The 23,684-nt window shown below is 46.8% G+C and overlaps 1 protein-coding gene across 2 annotated transcripts in view; it reads left to right on the top strand.

Moving 5' to 3' along the window:
• The window catches only part of LMTK2 (lemur tyrosine kinase 2), a 71,585-nt gene that overhangs the window by 26,545 nt on the left and 21,356 nt on the right, over positions 1-23,684 (top strand). For both annotated transcript variants that reach the window (XM_070460416.1, XM_020900554.2), the window contains exons 3-8: positions 1,058-1,202; positions 3,158-3,231; positions 3,650-3,768; positions 7,470-7,557; positions 16,593-16,729; positions 23,597-23,681. In XM_070460416.1, coding sequence (XP_070316517.1) covers positions 1,058-1,202; positions 3,158-3,231; positions 3,650-3,768; positions 7,470-7,557; positions 16,593-16,729; positions 23,597-23,681 — 648 coding nt within the window. The remainder of the gene's footprint in view (positions 1-1,057; positions 1,203-3,157; positions 3,232-3,649; positions 3,769-7,469; positions 7,558-16,592; positions 16,730-23,596; positions 23,682-23,684) is intronic.

Here is a 23,684-nt window from a genome sequence, read left to right as displayed (position 1 = left end):
GGGAGGTGGTAGAAAAGAGTTTGGTCACGTAGAAGGCTGGAAAACAGTCCTGTCCGGCTTCTGTCATGGCGCCTGGCGGGGTAATGCTCATTAGTCATCTGATTGACCTTGATAGTCGTCTGTATCCATGTTAAATTAACACAGACGCCAAGACAGGCCCAGCTCGCTGAATGATGATAGCAGGAGTCAGGATAGCTCTGCTGGACAGGGACACTTAAAAGGGTTCCGCTGCCCGGTTGGTGCAGCCTCCGTTTTAAAGTCGCCATCTTTAGAAAGCTAGATGTTCTTAGAATGTTTATTGCACTTATGTGCTGCAGAGTTTAATACTGACCTTCATGGTTCAGATTATGATGGTTTTTCCTCCTCCTTTAGTACGTTTATGCATTGTTACTCTTGCCAGAGAAATAGGACTCACTTAAAAATACCTTTTCTGAGTCTTTTAACTGTCTTTATTTTGATTGAAATCACAAGGCACCAGAAATACATATACAATTGAAAAATAAATGTTCTAATTCAGTATGCAAAGAGATCTGTGAAAGTGAATAATAATAGTAAAAAGAATGCCTTAAACTGGCCCAGGTTCAATCCCTGGGTTGGGAAGATCCCTTGGAGAAGAATATGGCAAACCTACTCCAGTGTTCTCCAGGAAATTCCATGAACAGAGAAGCCTGGCTAGCCCCAGTCCATGGGGTCATAAAGCGTGGGGCATGGCTGGTGACTAACACTTTCACTTTCACAGTAACTTAAAAATAAAATTTTGAGCCTGTAAATTTTAAGTTCTAGGTGTCCTTTTAGAAAACTTTGCATTTAACTTCAAGTTGATCGGTTTAAAAAGTTATATACGATAATTGATTTTCAGATCTTATTCTGTTTAGAGTCATAGAACACAATTACATATGTTTTTTACTTGAAGACAATATGAATTGGGAAAAAAATTATGGCAGGGTGTTCCCAATGAGTGAATAAATGTTTATGTCTTACATGTTAGCAGATGTTTTTGGCATTTGCTTTCAAGCTGATTTATATTAGATACAGCATCACTCTTGCTTCATTTTAGGAATTTGAAGATAATTTTGACGATGAGATCGATTTTACACCACCAGCAGAAGACACTCCCTCTGTCCAGTCTCCAGCAGAAGTTTTCACACTTTCAGTACCAACGGTCTCACTACCAGCTCCATCACAGTTCCAGCCTTCTGTAGGTAAGGCCTTCCATCCTGATGTCATGTTTCCATGAATAACTTCTGAGTCCTGAGAAAGGAAGCCTTGCTACTAATCATAAAATGATTGGACTACGTGTCTCCTCCGCCTGCTGATTTCTCTGCCTTCTGCTCTCTGGTGAAGCTCCACTCTGGCGGTCAGCCTTAAGTTCATTGATGTTTCCATTTGTTTCTTTCTTCCTCCTCCTCAGACTGGATAATCTCATTTGACCTGCCTTCAAGTTTACTGATTATCCAAAATCTGCTGTTGAACCCTTCTTGTGATTTTTTCTTTTTTCTTTCAGTTCTTGCACTTTCAGCTCTAAAACTCTGTTTGGCTCCTTTTAATCATTTCTCTCACTTTATTGATCTTCTTTCAGTTTCCTGTGGTTCTTTGCCTGTGGTCTCCTTTAGCCCTTTCAGCGTGTTTAAGACGCGTGATGTAAGCTCTTGTCCAGTAAGGCCAGTGTCTGTTTTCTCAGGGACACTTTCATTTAAATTTCCTTTGTACCAGTTCGCGTACCATTATTTATTGTTCTCTACTTGTTTTGCAATTTTCTGTTGAAAACTGGATATTTTGAATAACATGATATGCAAAAAAAAAAAAAAACCGGAACAAGGAACAGATGCTGTCTAGGTCCTGACGCCTGACTCTGTGCCAGGGCAGGTGCCCAGTCTGGCCGCTGATAGCTCTGCCTTAGCCTTCAGGTCCTCAGAGGTGACGCCTCTGTTCTTGGGTCTCTTCTGAGCGGATGTCCTTCCCTGAGGATGCACATGGCTTCTAGGTTACCTCATATGTGTAATAATAGCTTTTTAAAAAGAGCTCCTTTCCCCCCACCCCAGATTTCACTGAGCTTTTCTGCTGAAGCTTCAGCCTGTTATTATTGCCTCAAGTGTTGATTTCTGCCCCGGGTGGCAGCGCCTTGTCCACCTGGCTTTTGTTGTTTTGAGGCACATGAAGCCTCCACGTCCTGATAGAGCGCAGTTCAGGGGAAGAAGGGGCACCCCTGCAGCAGGCCTTCCCTTCCAGGAAGCCCCGGCCAGGTCGAGAGACACAGTTCCTGGGGAAAGAGGCCACTCTGCTCCCTCTGGGACCAGCACCCACTCTGGCACATGGGTTGTTTTTAAGATGTGCTGTGAGGGAGGTGGGATGTGGGTGAATGAAAGGCCACAAAGAAATTCTCCCTTTTTCAGTGGCCTTTCTCCTAGTTCCCTTTGATTGCTCTAAACCTTCACCGTCTTCCAGAGTTCTGATGAGGTTGAGTTTGTGACAAGACTTTCAGTGTTTCCAGAGAGGGACAGTCTATAGATCCCTACTCCCCACCACCCCCCCCAACCCCCGTAAAAGTAAAGACAGCAAAGGCCAGTGTTAGTGACTGGCGGTTACAGTAGGGCTGTTGATCAGAGTGTTTGGTGCCGGAGCTCAGAGTCAGGGCAGGATACTCCTTCACAAACACTGTCAGTTTTAAAACTTTCTTTTTTTATGATTTTGTTTATTGATGTTTTGGCTCTGAGGGCATTTGTTGCTGGGCGTGGGCTTTTCTCTCGTTGCCGCAAGCAAGGCCTGCTCTCTGGCTGCGGCGCTGGGGCTTCTGGTTGCAGCGGTGCCCCTTGTCGCGGAGCGCAGGCTCTGGGTGTGCAGGCTTCGGCAGCTCTGCTGGGCTTGGCAGCTGCAGCTCCCGGGCTCTGGAGCACAGGCTCGATAGCTGTGGCTCGTGGTCTTAGCTGCTCCGCAGCACGTGGGGTCTTTCCAGAGCAGGGATTGAACCTGTGCCGCCTGCACTGGCAGGCAGACTCATCACCGCTGAGCCATCAGAGAAGCCCTCAAGTATTTATTTCTGTCTTTATTATCACAAACATTAAATTTATATTACCACTTGTACTTTATAGGTTATATACCTATTGTGTCTTTTCATTAAATACTTACCTTTACTTCTTAAATGTTCTTTTTCCTACAGAAGGTTTGAAGTCCCAAGTTGCCCGCCACAGTCTGAACTATATACAGGAAATTGGGAATGGCTGGTTTGGAAAGGTAAAGTCTGCTCACTTTTATTTTTTCCCTCCTGTTACACTGTTAGAATGCAAAGGTGCTTAAGTCTTACTGTGCATGACATTGCACATCTCTCTACACACTGTGGCACCGGTTGAATTTCTCCATTGGCCCCCTGAGACCATGTGGGGGCGTGAGCATCAGTGTTTCTGGGTGTGTGAGTTTCCCCAAGAAGGCCTTTTATTTCTTTATCAAAGCCTTTTCTAATTGTTGGCATAAGAGCGGTGAGAATGGAAAAGAGATGGGAATTTTAGAAGCTTTTCATCCTCCTCCAATTATTTGTCTCTCCTCCTTTCCCCACTTCCCTTATGACACTTAAAGCACATTTTAATAGGTAGATGGCATGGTTATAATGAAAACCGTTGTGAAGAACTGTTGCGTTTCTCATCTTTGGTTTTAGGTGCTCCTTGGAGAGATCTACACAGGCACTAGCGTAGCAAGAGTAATCGTGAAGGAGTTAAAAGCAAGTGCAAGCCCAAAGGAACAAGACACTTTTTTGAAAAATGGAGAACCATACTAGTAAGTAAACCATAGCATGTGTTTTTTAAATGTGGTCTATTGAAGATCAGGTGTTTAAAACCAGTTTGAGATTTCTGGTTGTAAAATACACAGTTTAAATAAGATCCAGTGTCTCACAGCACAAGACCCAATATGTCCAGGTTTCAATCGAAATCACTCATCTTTCCAAGAACCAAGAGAACTCAGCACAAGTAAGAAAAGGCAGCAGATGGTGGGAATGTAAATTAGTGCAGTCACTATGGAAAACAGTATGGAGATTCCTCAAAAAACTAAAAATAGAGCTACCATATGATCCAGCAATCTCACTCCTGGGCATATATCTGGACAAAGCTGTAATTCAAAATTCATATTGCACCCCAATATGTTCATAGCAGCAGTGTTTGCAACAGCCAAGACACAGAAGCAATCTAAGTGTTCCTAGATGAATGGATAAAGAAGGAGCATGTGCAGTACACACAGTGAGTACTACGCAGCCACAAACAAGAGGGAGATAATGCCATTTGCAGCAAGGCAGACAGGGAAAGACAAATACCGTGTGATACCACTTACATGTGGAATTTAAGCTCTGAAAGAAATGCATGTGTCTACAAAACAGAAGGAGACTCTCAGACAGAGAAGAGACGTGTGGTTGCCACGTGGGAGGGGCACCGAGGGAAGGCTGGGCTGGGAGTTTGGGATCAGCAGATGCACGCTCTTGTATAGAGAACGGATGCGCATCCAGGTCGTGCTCTTACGGCACAGGGACCTGTGTTCAATATCCTGAGATAAATCATAATGGAAAAGAATATGAAAGAGCATGTATATCTGTAAGACGGAATCATTATGACATATAGCAAAAATTAACACAGCATCGAAAATCAACTATACTTCAATAAAATAAGTACACAGAAGATAACAAATACTAACACCAAGATGAGAGAGATGTTTGGATTATCTGACAAGGAGTTTAAAACAGCCATTGTAAAAATGCTTCAGTGAACAATTAAATTATAGTGCCCTTGAAACAAATGAAAACATGCAAAGCCTCAGCAAAGATATGGAGGACATCAAGAAGACCTGAATGGACACTTTACAACTGAAAAAAATAGTAATCAAAATAAAATCTGAATAGATGAGTTCAGCAGCAGAATGGAGAGGACAAAGGAGGAGCATCAGTGAAGCCGAAGATAAATATCACCCAGTTCATGCAGCAAAAAGAAAATAAGCTTAAAAAATGAAGAGCGCCCCACGGACTTGGGGGACTTGAACAAAAGATCAGGATGTCCCAGATTGAAAGGAGGTAGAAGGTGGCTAGAAAAGATGTTTGAAGAACTATTCACTGAGAACTATTCCACATTTTGCAAAGACAGACCTACAGATTCAAGACATGGAGGAACTCTCAAGCAGGATCAACCCAAAGAAATGTGTGCCAACACACATCATAGTCAAATGTCTGGAAACAACAGCCACAGTCTCAGGAGCAGGGAGAGGGAAGCACCGTCTTACCTATGGGGTTGGGTTACCTTAGAAAAGGCGACTCTCAAATCAGAAATCTCAGCACGTATGTCAAGGGACCAGAAAAAAAAGAGCACAACGAACTCAGTGCAAGCAGGAGTAGATATTAAAGAAAAGAGCAGAAAACAGAAAGACTGTAGATAAAAATCAGTGAAACATAAAGCTGGCTCTTTGGAAAGACAATAAAATTGAAAAACCTCTTACAACACTTGACAGAGAACAGGAGAGAGAGATTCCTAATACGCAGATTCCTAATACCAGGAATGAAACAGACCCTACAGACGTCAAGAGGATAGAACAGGACCAACAGCTCTAGTATATATATTTGACAACTTAGATGAAATGCACCAGTTACTCAAAAAGCACAAACCGCTATGGTTCACTCAATGTGAAATAGGTTATTTGAATAGATTTGTTAAAGAAATGGAGTTTGAAACCTAAAAACTCTCCAGAAGAATCTCTGGGGTTAGACAGTTTGACCAGAGAATTCTTCAAAGTAGTTGAAGATGGTATAGTCACTGCAGACTAGTTAGACACTTTGTTAAAAAACTAAACATACATGTAACCACCATATGTATTAGTGACAGTTCTCTGGAGAAACAGGAGCCAGTAGGATCTATAGATAGAGAGATGGGCAGGTAGATAGACGGATGGATGAATAGGTGGGTGGATAGGTAGATGGATAGGTAGGTAAAGAGATAGATGGATAGTTAGGTAGGTCCACGGATGAATGGATAAGTAGGTAGGTAATTTATTTTAAGGAAATGGCTCATGCAGTTACGGAGTCTGGCAAGTCTGCAGGGTGGGGCCAGCAGGCTAGAGACACAGCAGAGCCTCTGTTACAGTTCAGGTGTGGAGGCCGTCTGCTCACAGTGTTCCTTCTTCACTGGGGGAGGCTCGTCTTTGTTCTGCTAAGGTCTTCACCTGATTGGACGAGGCCCACCCACACCATGGAGCATGATCTGCTTTTACTGAAAGTTAACTGATTTAATGATGGTCTCAATCCCAAAACACCCTCACAGAAGTGGTCCAGAATAATGTTTGACCGAATATCTGTGGCACTATGGCCCAGCCAAGTTGACACAAAATTAACCATCACATCCTATAATCAGTCTAGCTGTTGCACTCCTGGGCATATTTCCACACAAAATCTCTTGCATGATTTTTTATAGCAGCTTTATTTATAATAGCCTCAAACTGGGAAAACTAAAATGCCATCCCTAGGTGACTGGTTTAGACAAACTGGTCCATCCAAGCCGTGGAATTCTGCTTAGCGGTAAATGAGAAGGGACCCCCTGATGCAGGCAGCAACTTGGGTAATCCTAACGGCATTATATTGAGTGAAAAAAATCAACCTCAGAAGGCCACACACTGTGTGATTTCATTTACATAATCTTCTCAAAATGAGACATGTGGGAAAGGAGACCAGATTCGTGGTTGCCAGGGCTGAGGGATGGTTGGTGGGGGTTGTCGGGTGTGACCATGGAAGGTGGCACGGAGAGCTTCGTGGTGGGGGGCAGTTATGTATTTCCATTGTGTAGTGGTTGCATGAATCTGCACACTTGGCAACAGGGTCCAGGCGCACACAGACACTGCACCCTAGCGTCAGTGCCCTCGTTTCAGGATGGCATTGTTTGTCTCAGGTGTCACCAGGAAGGAAAACTGGGTGAAGGGAGCCTGGGACCTCTTTGTGCTGTCTTTTGCAACTTACTCTTATTTCATTATTGTCTTCAAAATAAAGATTAAAAAAAAAAAAAACATTTTGGGATATCTTTTTTTTTAAAGCTTTGCTTTAGGCAACATATTTTTCAAAAATGTTTGCATGTACAATGATTTATAAAAGCAGTATATAAACTAGATAGCCTAAGAAGTAACTGAGTTACTTAACATGTGGATTGAAATGCTTATTGAATATAGTCCGCCTTCTTTTAAATGCTGCTTCAAAATGATAGCTATAAACTTAAATTGCCAGTTAAAAGTTTCTGATGATAGAAGTTGTTTTAATTTGTGAAAATGTTCACCTGCTTGCCTTTGAATTATTTAATCAATACATAGCTTAGAATGCATCTGTTAAATATAATCTTCTGGTGCACTCTTCAGTTGATCATATTTAAATCGTGAAGAATGTTCAATTTGGGGTTACTGTTTGAACAGTTTTACTGGCCTGCTCCCTCATGAACACTGCTGTGACTTTTATTTTTTACCAGTACCCTTCAGCATCCAAATGTCCTCCAGTGTGTCGGACAGTGTGTGGAAGCAATCCCCTATCTTCTGGTGTTCGAGTTCTGTGACCTGGTAAGTTTCTAGTACAAGTTCAAGGTCACGTATTCAGAAGTTTTTACCAAAGTGTTTCTGGCAGATGGAAATGCTGGATGAGGGATGGCCTTCACTTCTGTTCCAAAGAAGCATGATTAACACGCTGTATATATTTGCTTTCAGTGGGTTATGTTGCAGTAAGCTCTTCCCCGTTCTCGCCCCCGGCCTGTGACCGAGCACAGTAGTCCTCGTCGGCTTGGGGTCAGCTGCAGCTCTCTTCTGGCTGCCTTCATCTCCGCTCCAGGGGCAGCATCTCATTCCATCGTAGCTGTAGCTGCTGCGGGAAATGTGTATTGTGGTGATCAGGACAGTATGTGTGGATCTTTTGGGTCAAGTTTATGAGGCTCTTCACATATCCTGTTTCCTCCTCATTTGTGGAGAAGGGGCAAGAACAGAGGGAACCTGGGTCAGTTTTCTGTTAGGTATTGAGAGGCATGTTAAAATCTTCTGATTATGTATTTTCCTTATTTTTTCCTTATGGTTCTAGTTATTCTGTTTCGTACATTTTGATACCTACTGTGTCAGGGATACAAATTTAGAATACATATAACTTCTGGTAATTTGAAACTTTTATTATTATGAAGGGGCTCTATTTAAGATTAAAAGCATTACTGAGGATAAAGTCTTTTTAACAATATTGATATAGCTATGCCAGCTTTCTTTTGGTTAGAATTTGCCTGGTTTAGTTCTGCCAATCCTCTGGTTGACATCTCTTGTAAATAGCTTATTGTTAGAATTTTATTAATCTGTCAGTCTTGGTTACTTAAAGTGGAACATATTGTCCATTTGTATTTATTCTACCAGCTGTGATGTTTAGAATGTTACCTGCCTATTTTGTATTGTTTTTCCTACCTGTTTCAACTTTTATTATTTGCTGTTTTTCTAGCCTTGGTTTGGATTCTTAAATGTTTTTGTTTCAGTTTTCCCCATCTCCTGCTGTAGATACTGTTTCTAAATTGGCGTATGGTTACACCAGAAGTTGCAACACCCACCTTTAGGGCAACAAAGTTTAAAATTAATGGACTTAACTCCCCCCTGGGTGCACCTCCTAGAGCTCTCTCTCTGTGTAAGGAAGCCAGAGTTAATCTCACTTCTCTCTGTGCCCTCCCCGAGGTTTCTCCTGCCGTGGAGGCTGCTTCCTGATTGAACACTTGCTGCAGAAAGGCAGCTCCCTGCTCTCACGGGACCCAAAGAGAAAACTGGTCCTTGTCCTCTGGGTCTCCTGCCGAGAGGGAACAGACATGTGACCATTGCCATTTAGCCGGATTATCTCATAGAGGTGCGAGAACAAAGGGGAGGAGTTCCCAGTTGTGTTTCTGGTGGTCTTAGTGCACAGTTGATGCTGGTTGTCTCAGTATTATCAGAGGTGCAGTATGCATGATCCTTGGTTATTATTAAATAGAACATGAGAATAATCCTTTTAGCCTAGCTCTGGGTGACTAGTATGACAGGTGACCCAGCCTGTGGAGAAGGAAGACCAAAGATGTATTTTCATGTGATGAGACAGGTCCGCTTGTCAGAGTTCTGCTTTTGTGAGACATTTGATGGTGTCTTTTTTGGGTTCCTAATTGGCTCCTGATAGTGAATATAAACAGCAATGGGAGCACTCTTTGTGAGCAAGCATCAGAGAAATAAGCAGGAGTCGCCATCTTCCTGAAATGGCACATTTGCAGGCTGATCGAGGTGGTTTATAAAAGCAGCTCATATGCTTTGGCATTTTCTTATTCTTCACCCTGTCTGTGCATTCCTGAAAGTTTTACTGGGCAGTGTTGTTGTTTTTCCTGGAATAGTAAAAGCTTGATGTTTTCTTCTGAATGGGTTCAGGGGATGAGTTTAGTTTCACGTCTAGGTACATATTCAAATGGTTGAGCACAAAGTCCCATTTTCATGCTTGTGTTCATAACACCATTATTCACAGGAACCACGAGGCAGAAGCAGCCCAGGGATCCCTCAGTGGATGAACAGATAAGGAAAATTGGGTCTGGCCATGAACTGGAATATTACTCAGTCTTAGGAAGGAAATTTTGACATCTACTGTCATGTGGGTGAACCTTGAGGACATTATGCTCAGTGAAATAACCTAGGTCACAAAAACACAAATAGTGTAGGAATCCACTTGCATGAGGTTCCCAGAGCCGCCCCCTCGGGGTGAAGATGGTGGGGTGGGTGCCAGGGGCAGGGGGAGTTGGTGTTTAGCGGGGAGCAGAGTCTGGGTTTGGGAAGATGAAGAGTGTCCTGAGGACGGATGGGGCTGAGGACTGCACGACAGTGTGGATGGACTTAATGCCGTGCAAGTGGACACTTAGAAGTGGTTGGGAGGTAGCCTTATGTTAGGTGGTTTTTATCACACACACAAGACATTGGTGATTACTTACTGTTAGGTCAGGGGCTCTACCAGCGTCACCTACGCCCAGTGGGGGCTGGTGTGCCCGTGGAAAGTCTGTCGGTTGGCATCAGAATGACCAGTCTCGTGTTAAGGTAAGGCCGTTAACCTAGGGAGCCCCCCACCTTGCCCCTGATGAGGTCACATCTGCCTCTGAGGGCGGTTTCCTGCTCATCACCTCTGGACCCTAGTACATGTCGGAGAGACCAGCTCCCTAGCAGCAGGGCTGGGCCTCGCCGGGGGCGCTGTCAGTGTTGGTGTCAGGGGTCAGGGTCAGAGTCTCAGGCTCAGTGTGCTCAGGGGCTGGTGACAGAAATGCTCAGCTCATGTCGGCCCGTGAGCCCTGAAGACTCCTGCCTGCTTGGACTGCAGGGATGTCCCCAGAGCACCCCGAAGCCCGGCTTCCCCGGAACCCTTCTCCCAGCCTGGGTGCCCCAGGGCCCCCCTAGAAAGAGGCCGGCCTGAGCAGAGGCGCGTCATCCGAGGCAGAGGTGCCCTCTGGCCAGGGTCCAGAGGACAAAGGCTGCCGGCCCAGGCTTGGGAATGAGTCGCCGCGGCCACGGTGACAGGGGCCACTGTCCTCACAGGTTCTTAGCAGGTCAGGAGCTGGCACGGGCACGTTGGCCTCTCGCGTCATCACCAGGCGGAGAGCATGCTCAGAGATACCATCTCTTGAGAAAGGAGAGAATGTTTTCGTACTTACTTAAGTCATTCCTCGCGAGATGGAATTACTGGTCTCTTTTTGAAAAACACTTTATCTTAGAATTTTTATGAAAGCAAGTAAAAAACTGCAGGGTTTGGTATCTGGCCCGCAGTCACCAGTGTGTCTTGCCGAGAGTGCAGTGCTCATGGGTGGAGAGCTCAGCGCAGGGCGCCGTGTGGAACGTGTGGCCGCGGGGGCTGTGGTGCACCCCCTGTGTGTCTCTGGGCGGGTGACGAGACTGTTTGGGGTCAGGATCACTCAGCTAAAGTGTGTGAGCACCTGTTGGGAACCGAGGGCTGTGCCCCACACTCTGGGGAGCATAGCCAGTCACCCCCCGTCCTGCCTTTTCCACCCATAAGGCCAGGCGGGCCTGCCTCACACACTCGTCCTGCCTTCACACGCTCGGCCTGCCACCTGCTTGTGTGTCTCCCTGCAAAGGCCCTAACCTCATGAAGCCTCAGTGTAGGCATCTGTAAAATGGGGATGATCCTGCCTCTCCTGTGGACTGCCTGACCATAAGCTGGTGAATGTGAATCGCTGGGCACATACAAAGTGCTCAGGAAATGGTAGTTACATTTACTCATTTTTCTTATTTTCTTAAGTTGATCGTAATTTAAGGATTTGGGTGGTTCTGTGTAGCAGTTCTAACTAGGCTCATTGGGGTAGGCTTCACAAAGAAGGTGACGTTTGGTTTGAATGTGGACAGGTGGGTGGATGGACTTTGCTCAGCAGGAAAGGGTCTCAAGGGCCCGTGAGCCAGGCAGGGGAGCTTGATGGTGTGCACGTGTGGGCTTGGGGGCGCCTGGGGACTGGTGGGCGAGAGCACCACGATCGGGGAGGCAGGTTTGCGTCTGCTGGGAGGAATCGGTTGGAAGGGAGCTGAGCAGAGACCAACCACTGGGAGGTCAGACTGCAGGCCGAGGTGACAGAGGAAGCAGGTTCCAGGCCACTCCGTCTTGTTTCCAATGAGGGTCAGCAGTTCTGCCTCCGTCCCCAGACTCTGAAGTGGAGATGTAGAGATGAGAGTCTTTCCTTTGCCAGGGAGCGTTCTTGGTGTCTGTGTAGACTTCATGCCCCTCTGTGGCTGGCTGGCTCCAGCAGCTCAGAAGAGGCTTCGGGGCTGATGGAAGCATGGCCCCTGCCTGCACGGGCGTGGGGGGAGGAGACGGGGCCCCGACGGCGCCGGGCCTCCTGCTGGGCACTGAGTCTTCCAAGGAGGCGGCTGCAACATCATTTTACAGATGAGAAGACCAGCTGCAAGGGAGGATCCAGGGCTCTGCCGGCCACGCCCGGGACCACGCTTTCTCCTCTTCCTCGTCTGAGTCACGTGATTGCCGTGGAGAAGTGAGGATTTTAACTAATAGCTTAATTTTATTCTACATGCTTTTGTATCAGGTGGGGTTAACGCCTGCACATTTGTGCTCCGCCAGTGGGAAGCCTCCCTGAATTGGCCTTTTGTACAGAAGTGCCACGTCTTGTTCATGAATGAACTTGTGAAGTAAGCCCGTGCACAGGGATCCTTCCAGACACGGAGATGAGTGACGTGCCCCATGCCTCAGGAGCGCGAGGAGAAGAGAGAGGGCATGGGCTTACGGCGGAGCAGAGGGGGCACGTGGACAGTGTCCCCAACTCCAAGCCCGCAGAGGGGACATGTGCCGAACGACAACATGGTGTGATCAGGCTTGGCGGTGGGGCGATGTGGGCAGCTGGTGGGGGGCGCTGCGTTCCCAGGGCCCAGCCAGCGGTCCACCCCCCCCCCCCCCCCCCAGCACATGACTGCTGCTCTGGGCCCCGCGGCCCAGGCTCTCTCTAACTGTAGGTTCGTGACTTGGTGATGGGTGGTGGTGGGCATCTCAGGCCAGAGCTGACTCCAGAATGAGAACTCTAGTTTTGGCTGGATGCCCTGGGGAAACAGAGATGTCAGTTCCTGAGGTGGAACAGATCTCGGAGCTTTGCACTGTGTGCGTCGGATTGGAGGTGCCTCTCGGGCATCCTGGGAAGGGTGTCGAGTGAGCAGCTGACAGATGAGCCTGGGGCTCAGGGGTGGGGGATCTGAGCCAGAGAGGTGTGTGAGAGATGATGTTCAGTGCCCGTGGGGTGATACGCGCACCCAGGAATGAGTGTTGCGGTGAGGAGGGATGAGGACCATGGACAGAGCCCTGGGCGTGCTGGTCCCTGCTGACCAGAAAGAGGGAGAAGGTTCCGCACAGGGGCCTGGAAAGGAGTGACCCGTGAGCTTGGAAGAAGGAGCCCGGTGGGGAAGGAAGGAGCGGGCCCTCACTGGGTTCTGCTGGTGACCGCTGACCTTGCGTCCGGCAGAGTCAGCGGGGGACAGCTGATGGGAGCAGCTGGAGCCCAGCCTGTTGGGGGGTGAGGGTTTCTGGGGGTAGGGGCAGGCCAGCCGGCAGGCCCAAAGCCCTGTGTCCATAAGAGGGAGGTGGGGTGGGCGCAGGAGCTGAGTGTGGAGGCAGAGGGGCGGGCGCTGATTCTTTGAGCAGAGACAGGATGGGCTTGGGGAGGGGAATTCGTGAGGAGAGGAGGTGCTGTGCGGGTGTGGGCGTGGACAGGTGAGGGCTTGAGTGCCTGCGACGGCAGGAGGCCCAGCCCGTGTGAGGAGTGAGAACCCTCGGGCTGGCGGTTCCCGGGGCCTCCCTCCTGGCCCAGAGGCTCATTTCCTCAGCGCATGCTGAGCACATGGCTGTTGATGCCATTCCTCATCCTTTCAGTCAAAGTTTTGTTTAAAAACAGAAAGTTTTCTCCCAAATCCTTCTGTCAAACATATGAGCAATTGTAATTTCTAATCTATTTGCTTGTTGGGTTTTTATGCTGTTGGAGTGAATTCCTGGTTCTCCGTGTCTGGCGGACAGCTGGACAGAGCACTCATGGCAGCCGGTGTTGGGGTTTAAGACGGCCCTCCCGAGGAAGCATCCGAAGGTCCGCGTGCCTCAGTGCGGAAGACCGCCGCGCTGGTGTCTGGGCTCTCAGTACCAGCGCTTTGCTGCCATCTAGCGTCCTACGGTTTCCTTGAGTTTTTTGGGGCAGGGCATTAGGGAGGATGTGAGAAATATTTAAAACTTGGATAAAAGGAACTTTGTTAGATTACATGGCTGTTCTCAGTGTTTCTCTTTTTAAGTCATAGACCAAAGGAATAACCCCAGTCTACTCACTAAGCATCATTAAAGCGTAACCCAGATACCTAAATTTTTACAGCTTTATCTGTTTTGGATAGAATGGATCAATTTTTAGTAGTTTTAGAAACATCTTTGCTATAGTTGAATCTTAAGCTGACTTTTCTTTTGCGCCGTGGTGCCAGGAGAGCGCTGGGGTTCTTTCTAGAACATAGAAGTAGCCCTGGGCCCCTCCCAGCCCATCACAGGTCTCGTCCATGAGAAGCTGATCTGGCTCCTCAGGAACCGTTGACGTTCACTCCACAGGTTAGGGACGTGTTTGCTTGGGCCGTGCTTACCCTCCTGCCTTCCCCCCGACCCCAGTGCAGATGCAGAGAGACTGAGTTTTTGCCAAGCTGGAAACCTTCAGAGCTGAAGCAAAATCTCCTTCTGTTTATTATACTTTATCTCCAGGTCAAATTTGGGGAGTGGCCTATTGTGGAGAGAAGATAACTTAAGAACAGTGAGTGGTAAGGAATATACTTTAGGTAACCTTGAAAAACAGCTACACCCACTCTGCTGTTCCTGCCTTCATGGCCAAAATCACTTGGGAAGTGTTTGCTGTTTGCCAGCAGCTCCTGTTTGCTTTGAGAATTGGCCAGACGCAGAACAGCATAGTCCTACTTTTGTGTGAGGGTAGTTTTTTCCTTAGATGGACATTGAAGGAAGGGGTTTAGACAGATGCCTTTTAAGTTGTCGTTTCACTGGTAAGGTGAATAAACTTCAGCTCTCTGTTCTCATATTTCATTTCCGTGCGGACTACCTTATGAAAATCCCATGAGCCTGTAGGCCCCATGTTTTCTGCTGGAGTTTTTCTGGGTTAATTTAATTGTCACCCAACACGGGGTTTATTCCCACCTCTTCTGCCCTAGACAGAGCCTAGCCTGGGTGAAGGTGGGTTGGGGTGGTGAGGAGAATGTATTTTTAAAGGGGAGAAAAGGTGTTTCTCGTCGGGAGCAGCTTGTAGCTGTGCGGGGGTGCAGAAGGGGAAAGGCTGTGAGTGCAGAGAAGCGGGAGCTAACACCCTCCCTGGCCGGGGTTGCAGCTCCCAGGGTGGAGCAGCTCACTGAGTGGGGGGGAATCCTAGAGAGCTGTGTGGTTGGCTTTAGCTGACTTGACGTTCATTCTTATGAAATAACTGATTTGATCTGCATACTAATTGGATTCACTCACCAAATAGGATTCTCTTGGCAAGTAAACAGAAGAGTGGAAGTGCAGTTGTTTGTTAGCTCTGTGACCTTGGGCAGAGTTCTCACCCTCCCTAAGCCTCGTCGGGAAGGTGGTTCAAATTGTGAGAGTTACTTGCAGTAACAGGTGCAGAAACTCCCAGCACAGTGGTTGGCTCCTGCTTGAAAGCTCAGATGGTAACGGTTATTGATACCACCTTGTTCTTGTTGTCCAGTCACCACGATGTGTCTGACTCTTTGCAGCCCCATAGACTGCAGCACGTCAGGCCTCCCGTCCCTCACCATCTACCAGAGTTTGCCCACGTTCATGTCCATTGAATTGGTGATGCCATCCAACCATCTCATCCTCTGTCACCCTCTTCTGCCTTCAGTCTTTCCCAGCCATGAGGACTCCATGATACCAACATTATCATTCATATAAAGGTCGTTGAAACTGGGAATGAAAACAAATTTAGGTTCTTGGTGTGGACTTAGACATTACCTTAGAAAGCACTTAGTATTGAGTGTGGACAAATGCTAGTAGAGGAATACTGTGTTATAAAGTTTAGCTTGGGAGGTTTGATCAGTTTGCTGTCTTCAGTAGCAGTCGTTAGAAAGGTATTAGATTCTTTTAATTGGTCAAGGAATTTTCTTCCTCAAGCATCTTTTTTGACTCACATGTAAAGAAAACTGAAAGCTTTTGACTTGCTTTTTCTAAATTTTATTAACTGATTATATAAAGCTTTACCTTGGAATTACATCACATCAATAAATACTTAATCATGTGGTAAGCAGAACATGGAAGATTGCCTCAAAGGTGTATTTCGCCAAAGAGTTATATGGTAAATCCCCCAGGACGTACCACCCTTAGAGGCAGGAAACAAAAACCAAGGAAGGTTTGTGTGTATTGTGGGGGAGGGTGGGGGGTTCCTTCGCGAGTACCTGGGACATTGAAACACCTGTGTGACGGGGTCTCAGTGTGAATTTGTTCAATTTCCTGTCCTTTGAACAGACTTGATTATCGTCACATCATGAATATTTCTGAAGTGGCCCTAATGTTCTTTTTCACAGGGGCTGTGGGGGAGCCGGCAAAGAATTGAAGCAGTTACCGGCACTCGAAAATGCCTTTTCTTCCTTTTCCACCCATTTTTCTTTCCTTCCCTGCCTCTCTGTTGCTCCTGAGAGCTTTGTGATGTGACGTCCCCTGGGATCCTTGAAGACGGTGTTACTCTCCATCTCGTCTCCCAGTGACCTGGGAATTTCTGTGCTCTGCACTAAGTGTAAATTGTGTGTCATTGTAAAATTATCTTTTGTTGTTGTTGTTATTTTTTAGCCGCTGTTATCCATGTGTTTCTATAACAAAGGTAAACTAATACTGAATTTAGAATGATCCTAAAAGAAGAAGGACATTTTCTCGAGCTTTGAAGTATTTGGTTGGAATTGTTTTTTTAGTAATTTTAAATGTGTTTGGTAAGATTCTTCATTAAACTTAAATCTGAGTGATTTCCAAGAAGTCATGTCAGTGTCTCTGTCGGCTGAGATGCCCGTCTGTCCCCCGGTCCTCTCTGGAAACTGACCTGGGCTGGTTCCCGCAGGGCGACCTGAAGGCTTACCTGCGCGGCGGCGAGCCGGAGCCAGCGCGGGGGGACGCACAGACGCTGCTGCTGCAGAGGCTGGCGTGCGAGATCGCGGCGGGGCTGGCGGCCATGCACAGGCGGCACTTCCTGCACAGGTGGGTCCCGCCGCGCGCCTCCCCCACCCCCAGCCCGGCGCGCCCCGGCTCTGCCGGAAGCCCAGGGAGGACCGGCTGTGGGTGTGAACCCTCCTGCCTAGGGTCAGAGTAAGGGCCGGCTTGGGCTCCAGGGAACAGAGTGCCTCAATACAGCCTAAGACCTAGAGGTTATTGCCAGAATCTCAAAGCATGCGAAAGGGTGCGATGCTCAGAGTTGAGGGAGCAGTTCTGGTCTGCCTTCCAGACCCCTGCCTTGGCATCCCCCTCACATCAGCCTCAGGCTCCGCCTCTACCTGCTTGGCGTCATTGTCACCATATGGCCCTCTCCCGTCCTGGAGGCGGGAAGAGGAGGGCTCTGAGGGTCTGACGTCATCTTCTGATAGAAGGTCCCAGTGTCGGTCTCTGGTCTGCACTCCGAGAAGCTGCCCTGGCTGGACCCGGGGGTGCTAGGTTGTATGTGAGCAGCTGTGGGGGAGTCGGGGTAACGCGTCTTTCCAGACCTTTCTGGTCCCAGTTGAATAGCCACAGCTCTTCAGAGCGTGCCGTGTTTTGTTCTGATCATCCACATAACTGTTTTAATTAGGACAGCAAAGGGCTTTGAGTCCTGAGATGATGATTCTTTAAACTCAGAAGGAGACTCCTGCTTGTTCTCCTCTAGCCTTTTCAGCTCTGATTTGTGTCTGAAATGTTTTCTCAGGTTTCTGGACAATTTGGGGAGAGAGAGAGAGAGTGTGTGTGTGTGCGTGTGTGCATGCATGCTCAGTCATGTCTGACTTTTGGCGTGCTCAGTTTGTGTGTTTGTGCGCATGCGTGCGCGTGTGTATGCACGTGTGCATGCATGCATGTGTGCGCAGTCATGTTCAACTCTTTGCACCGCCCCCTGCCAGGCTCCTCCATCCGAATACTGAAGTGGACTGCCATTTCCTCATCCAGGGGATTTTCTTGACCTAGGGATCGAACCCACATCTCCTGAGTCTCCTGCATTATCAAGCGGGTTCTTTACCACTGAGCTGTCTCTTTAGTTGACTTTAATTAAATCATTTTACTCTTAACAATCAAAAGACCTGAAAAGGAACACCTGTGTGTACTGACATGGAGACGCAGGTTGCACAGGTTGTATATTTTATATATACACATATATATAATGTATTTTAAATAGGACGCCATTAAAAAAAGAAAATGCTTATATCAGTGGGGGTTTGTGTGAGTCTGTGTGTGTACGTGTGTGAACAGATATGGAAAAATACCTATCAGATTCTCAACATTACTTCAGGGTGGAAAGAAGGAAAATTAACACTCTTCTTACATATCTATCTTGTTTGACTTGCACAGTGAGGAGATCATTCTGATAAGGTGCTTTATAGAGACTCGAAAAAATTATGAATTTCTTCAGGCCCAAGGCAGAAACCCTTACACAAAATGTCAAAATATAAAGATCTATATGTTTTATAATGGAAAAATCTTATATTTTGTTTTTTTCCCTCGTAACAGATTAATACCCAGCATATTTGTATTGTTACTCTTTTATAAAACACAAGTGATTATTACCTAAATACTTGGTGTAGGAATTTTTAGATTTTGGAGAACGGAGCATTTTCAGAGAAGATCACATCAGAATCAGCAACATGACATTATCAAAGACAACTGGAAATTGTTTAAAGCCCAAGTTGGTTTCTATGATTACATTTTAAAAATTGGCAGAGATGTCAGAGTAAATGTTACCTTCCTGTGAGTTTCTTTTGTGTGTGTGTGTGTGTGTGTTTCTTTAGGTTAAAGTTTTACTTACTTTAGGATCTTGTTTCAAACAAATAAATGATAAATTAACTCACATGATTTGGATGTAATTCAGGTACATAAACTCAAGGTAAAGAAAATTCCTGAAACCATTGACAACGGTTCCATTTTCTTTTAAAAAGTAGCCGTATTTTATGTAGTTTTGTGTGTTTATTTTTGTGTTGGTAGCACACTGTAGCAGCATTTTTTAAAATTGAAGTAGAGTTGATTTACAGTGTTGTGTTCCGAGCGTGCAGCAGAGTGACTCAGTTATATGTATGTTTTTCAGATTATTTGTCATTCTAGGTTGTTATAAGATACTGAGTGCACAATAGCATAGTTTTAAGTTGGACTTTAGAATGTTTATTTGCTGACTCAAAGTCGAACTTTCTGTGTTGGTTGGAAATAGAACTTCCCACGCATCCAACCGGAAGCTGGTCTAGCAGGGCAGGCCCGGTTAATTTTTACTTTTACTTATTGTCTAAGAGGAGACTTAAGCCTGGGTCTTGGGTAGTCTGCATTTCTGCAGTCAGACACGCGACGTCCGCGAAGGCCACGTAAACAGCGGGAGTTGCCAGCGTGCCACGCTCCTCACCTTCCCGACCTGCTGGCCGAGCGCCTAGGACTTCTGTGCCCGGCCTGTCGGTCTTCCTGGAGGAGCAGGAAGGAGCCAGCAGGCCACTGAGATGAGTAAGCCTGCAGCGGGCGGTGCGGGCGTGGCTCCTGTGGCTGGAGGCCCATGTGACCGTGGCCTCAGGGTGCGCCCAGGCAACACTGTGCGTGAAGGACCTCCTGACGGACCTCCCCGGAAGCCCAGTGGGGAGGACTCGGTGCTCCCGCTGCAGGGGTGCAGGTGCGATTCCTGGTCGGGAACTGAGGATCCCACGTGCCGTGTGGTGTGGCCAAAACAGCACACAAGACCTCTTTAGGATTTTCCCAGTTTAAAGTTAAAAGTTACTTTCTGCTGAGAAACACCGAGGTCATTAAGTCCTCCAGCCCTCAGAGCGGGGTGTCCCAGTGTTACAGGAGCCCGGCATCCTTAGAACGCAGTTTAGGGGGACGGTGTGTGTGAGAGGGCTAGGAAGGACCAGCCACAGGCCTGGGCTGTCGACCTGGTCTGTACTGTGATGTCGGGGAAGAGAAACATGATGCAGGCTGACCTGATGAGCAGGGGTGAAGCTGTCCAGACGCTGTATGAGCCCAGTTGCCTCTTTGTGCTGCGTCTGAACCCTCTGGCCTTGCTTCTCTGCCACTGCCTGCAGCCACCTTCCAGTGGGAGGTGGCAGAGTCTCTTCACAGCCCATGTGGGGATTAGTATGGTGGTGGCTGCTGGCGGCAGGTACCGTGAGCTGAAGCTGTTAAGTGGCCTCTCCTTCCTTAATCCTCTGAGCCTGTTTCTTCCCTGAAACAGGGTAATCTTGCCCTGAAGTGCTTTTGTCAGGATTACATAAAATAATGTGGGCCGTGCCCTGGAAGAGTATTCAGTAAAGTTGGGTTGCCGCTTGCTCTTTTGATCAGGAATTCAGGTTCCTGGGAGAGCCTTGGTGGGTAGTATGTTAAATAAATAGAGGACAGAGCAGTCTTGAAAACGGCTGCAGCCCCGCTGAGCTGTTTCCACAAGAACGATCTCCTGGAGGTGGGCGAGCTCTCATGCCAGTGGGAGCTGAGAGCAAGCCATGATGTTTCCTTGTGAATCAGGGTGGGAAACTGTTTAGAACACTTCCCCTCTGTACCCACCACTCTGCTCACCTGGCGGGGTCCCTGCAGTCACTGCCTAAGGCGACGGAGCCCAAGCTCTGAGGGCCAGGTCAGCTGGCAGCTTTGCCACTAGACCTGTTTTTCAACTTGAAGGAAGAATATACTGGGTATGTTTGTATTTCCTGACCCAAACCGGCCATTGACGTCAAGAGTTACCTCTGCTGTTAAATAGTTACACCTCTACATTTTCCTGTTCTTTAGCTTGGTACGTTATTGGGCCTCGGAGAGTATTTATGTGTTACTACTTTTGAATTGAATTTTATAATTTTGAATCTGGACAACAATTTGATGTTTTGAATGTTTCGATGTTTAAAATCTGTATTCTTATAAAAATCTTATGAGGTAACCCTTACAGGTTAGCGCACACCCTCTCTTTTTTTGTTGTTGTTGCCAAGGAGAACTGAGGCTCTGGTGTGCCGACTGACTTGCCAGAGTCACACAGTTACGAGTGGTGGAGCAAGCTCGGTCGCCGGTCTCTGACTTTGTCCAGCACTTTTGCACTCCCTCCGGTGACCAGGATGTTTGGGGCGGAGTGGAGGGTGAGTCTAGAGGAAATCCCCTTGGTCGGCCACAGCATCATTTTCCTCCTCAGTACCCCTGGCGTTCAGGTAACAGGAGGTGTGTCCTCCTCTCTGAGACCGGCAGTCAAACTGTAGGAGAGTTTCACAGTGTCATGTGCAGAGAGCCCTAGGCCCTTTGCACACATCTTTTCATCTTTTACCTGCTTTTCCTGTCGGTAGACCTGCGGGGACCACATGTGAGGAGAAAGGTGTGGAGGGAGGCCGCCCTGGTGTGGCTCGAGTGGGCAGAGTGGAAGGCGCCAGGGGCCGCCCTGCAGGTGCCCTCCCTGCCCCCGCCCCGGGCTGCCACCCTGCCTCAGATGACCTGCACACTCCCGGCCAGGGGCCCTGGCACCCAGATCTTCATTCCGACCCCAGGACAGAGGTGTTGGGAAGGTTGAGGAGTGTCTGTCTGCAGGGGCCTTAGCAGTGCTGGCCGGTGGTGCCCAGAGCCTCTGGGGCAGGACCCGCAGGGCCACGCATGTGCTGCTTGCAGTCCAGAGGGCCAGGCGGCCTGGAGCCCTGAATTCTGCTGCCCGCCCTTCCTTCCTTCATTTCCAAACCCAGGGGCCACCTCTCTCCTCGAGATGGGAGGTTTCTACGGCACACCTTGTTCTACCATGCTTCGCAGATACCGCGGGTCTGTTGGGCTCCGCACCCACCCCCCCAGCACACACAGGTCAGACGTCTGCAGCAGCCCTCATCAAGCAGGTCTGGAGGCGCCTCTGCAGCGCGCGTGCTCGCTGCCTGTCTGTGCTATGTCGGGTGGCTCACAGTATTTCACACCTTGTCGTCGTTTGTTAGGATCATCTGTGATGTTCAGTGTTGCTATTGTAATTATTTTGACATTTTTTAAGTGATAAAGTATTTTTAATTAAGGTTTATACATAGCGTTTGTTTGTATGTTTTTGGACACGTAATAGACTACAGTGTAGTGTAAACATCACTTTTCTCTGCACTAGGAAACCTAAAAATGCATGGACTCGCTTTATCACGAGAGTCGCTTTGTTGAGGTGGTCTGGGACACTGATCCCCCCGTGTGCTTGCATTTTGTCTGTAACATTAGAGGTGGTCCCGAGTTTTTTCCCAGACACTCCAGAGGCCTGGTGGAGCGCCATGAAAACACTGCTTGTAATCATAATGTAGACAGGGATTGAACACATCTGACTGAACACAGTCTAACCAATTGAACTGATTGAACACAATCTAACTAATTGAACTGATTGAACACAATCTAACTAATTGAATACATCTAACTGCTTTCTTATCTTGGACTTAAAACTTATTGCTTAAAAAATGCCAAAATATTACAGTAGTAACATTGAAGGTCACTGATCACAGATCGTCATAACAAACATGACAGCAACAAGGTGTGAAATACTGTGAGAGCCACCTCGATGTGACACAGAGTCAGGAACGTTTACTGAGATCAACGTGAGATCAGCGTGTTTATTGAGGACCAGTTGCACGTACGGCAGTGCGCTCTGACTGGCAATGGGTTGTTGTTGATGGTTATTGATGGTGTGAGAAATACTGACCCTGGCAGAGTCGCTTCAGTTCCTTGCGCCTCAGTTTCCTTTTCTGTAAATGGGGAACATAATGGTACCCACCTGGGAGGCCTGTTGTGAAGAAGAAATGAGTTAATACGTATCAGGTGCTTGGAGAAACACTTGTGTGTAAAGTGCTTTCTAAACATTAGCCCTGATGGTATGATGGGATCAGTGGTGGTGTGTACCAGGCTGTCACTGGATTCCATCAGCATTAGCTCTTGTGCCCTTATCCACGTTGTTGTTCTATTTTGACACATGAGCTTTGGAAATTAAAATCACTGAAAATAAGAATTTGATCAAGTTTTTGATTTTTGGCCAAAGACAAACGTTTTAAATTTTTGGACTGTGGAAATTCAGTTTCTGAGAACTTTTATTTAGGATTTAAAACTGTAAGTTAGGTATTCAATTCTATTTTAGTTCAGTGGCTTTTTCATTCATATGCCAATTGATAATAAAATTCCAAGGGTTAACCCTTGGAATCCAAAAAATCTGAAATCCAAAAAATGTAATCTGCTGTCTCTATGGGAAGTTTTTTTAGAAAAAGTTTTTTACTTTCCAAGTTAGGTAGTTTTTAAAACTAATTTGTTCTTAAATAAACTGAGTAAATTGTTTTAAGTCAGTCTTGAAAATATGCTCTTTGCCTCCCTTTTGGAGAGGTAGAGTTTGGAAGAGAAGAGTGAATTGGAGGGGGCTAAGTCACTTATAATGCTTGCATATCTTTGAAAAAGGAGTTAAAACAAACATTTTTAATAATGTAGATTATTTTAGTGTGATTGAAGTTGTAACTTTATTCTTTACTTGCAGTTAAGAGACGACTACTACTAGATTATTACTCAGGTAATGTAAGCTATTTAAAATAAATTCAGACAAATTAGCCAGTTTAGAATTCTTCCTTGGTAACTCTAAAAATACCAGAAAATGAGCCATAAGTCTGGTATCAACGCGGAACAAGGTACAAATATGTTTAGAATTTAACCTGTTAGCAGTCAGAGTGATTTACAAAAAAAAAAAAATCTGATCATCTCCATTCTTTAAGTAATTAGGAATATGGCATTGCCTTTTTCTCTGAAAAAGGATTTTAAAACATGAATTATTCATCAGGGAAATCAATACACTTACCACCCTGATTTCCCAAGAAAGCCTTTTTCCACGGCAGTTCCACGTCATGTCTTCCCAGGTGTTAATTCTCCTTGTTCTCATGTTCACTTCACTCTTTCTGTTTTCAGTGACTTAGCCCTGCGAAATTGCTTTCTTACCTCGGACTTAAATGTGAAAGTGGGTGATTATGGAATAGGATTCAGCAGGTACAAGGTA

Source organism: Odocoileus virginianus, chromosome 33, assembly GCF_023699985.2.
Source record: "Odocoileus virginianus isolate 20LAN1187 ecotype Illinois chromosome 33, Ovbor_1.2, whole genome shotgun sequence".
Classification (NCBI taxonomy): Eukaryota; Metazoa; Chordata; class Mammalia; order Artiodactyla; family Cervidae; genus Odocoileus; species Odocoileus virginianus.
This window is presented reverse-complemented; position numbering and strand designations above follow the sequence as displayed.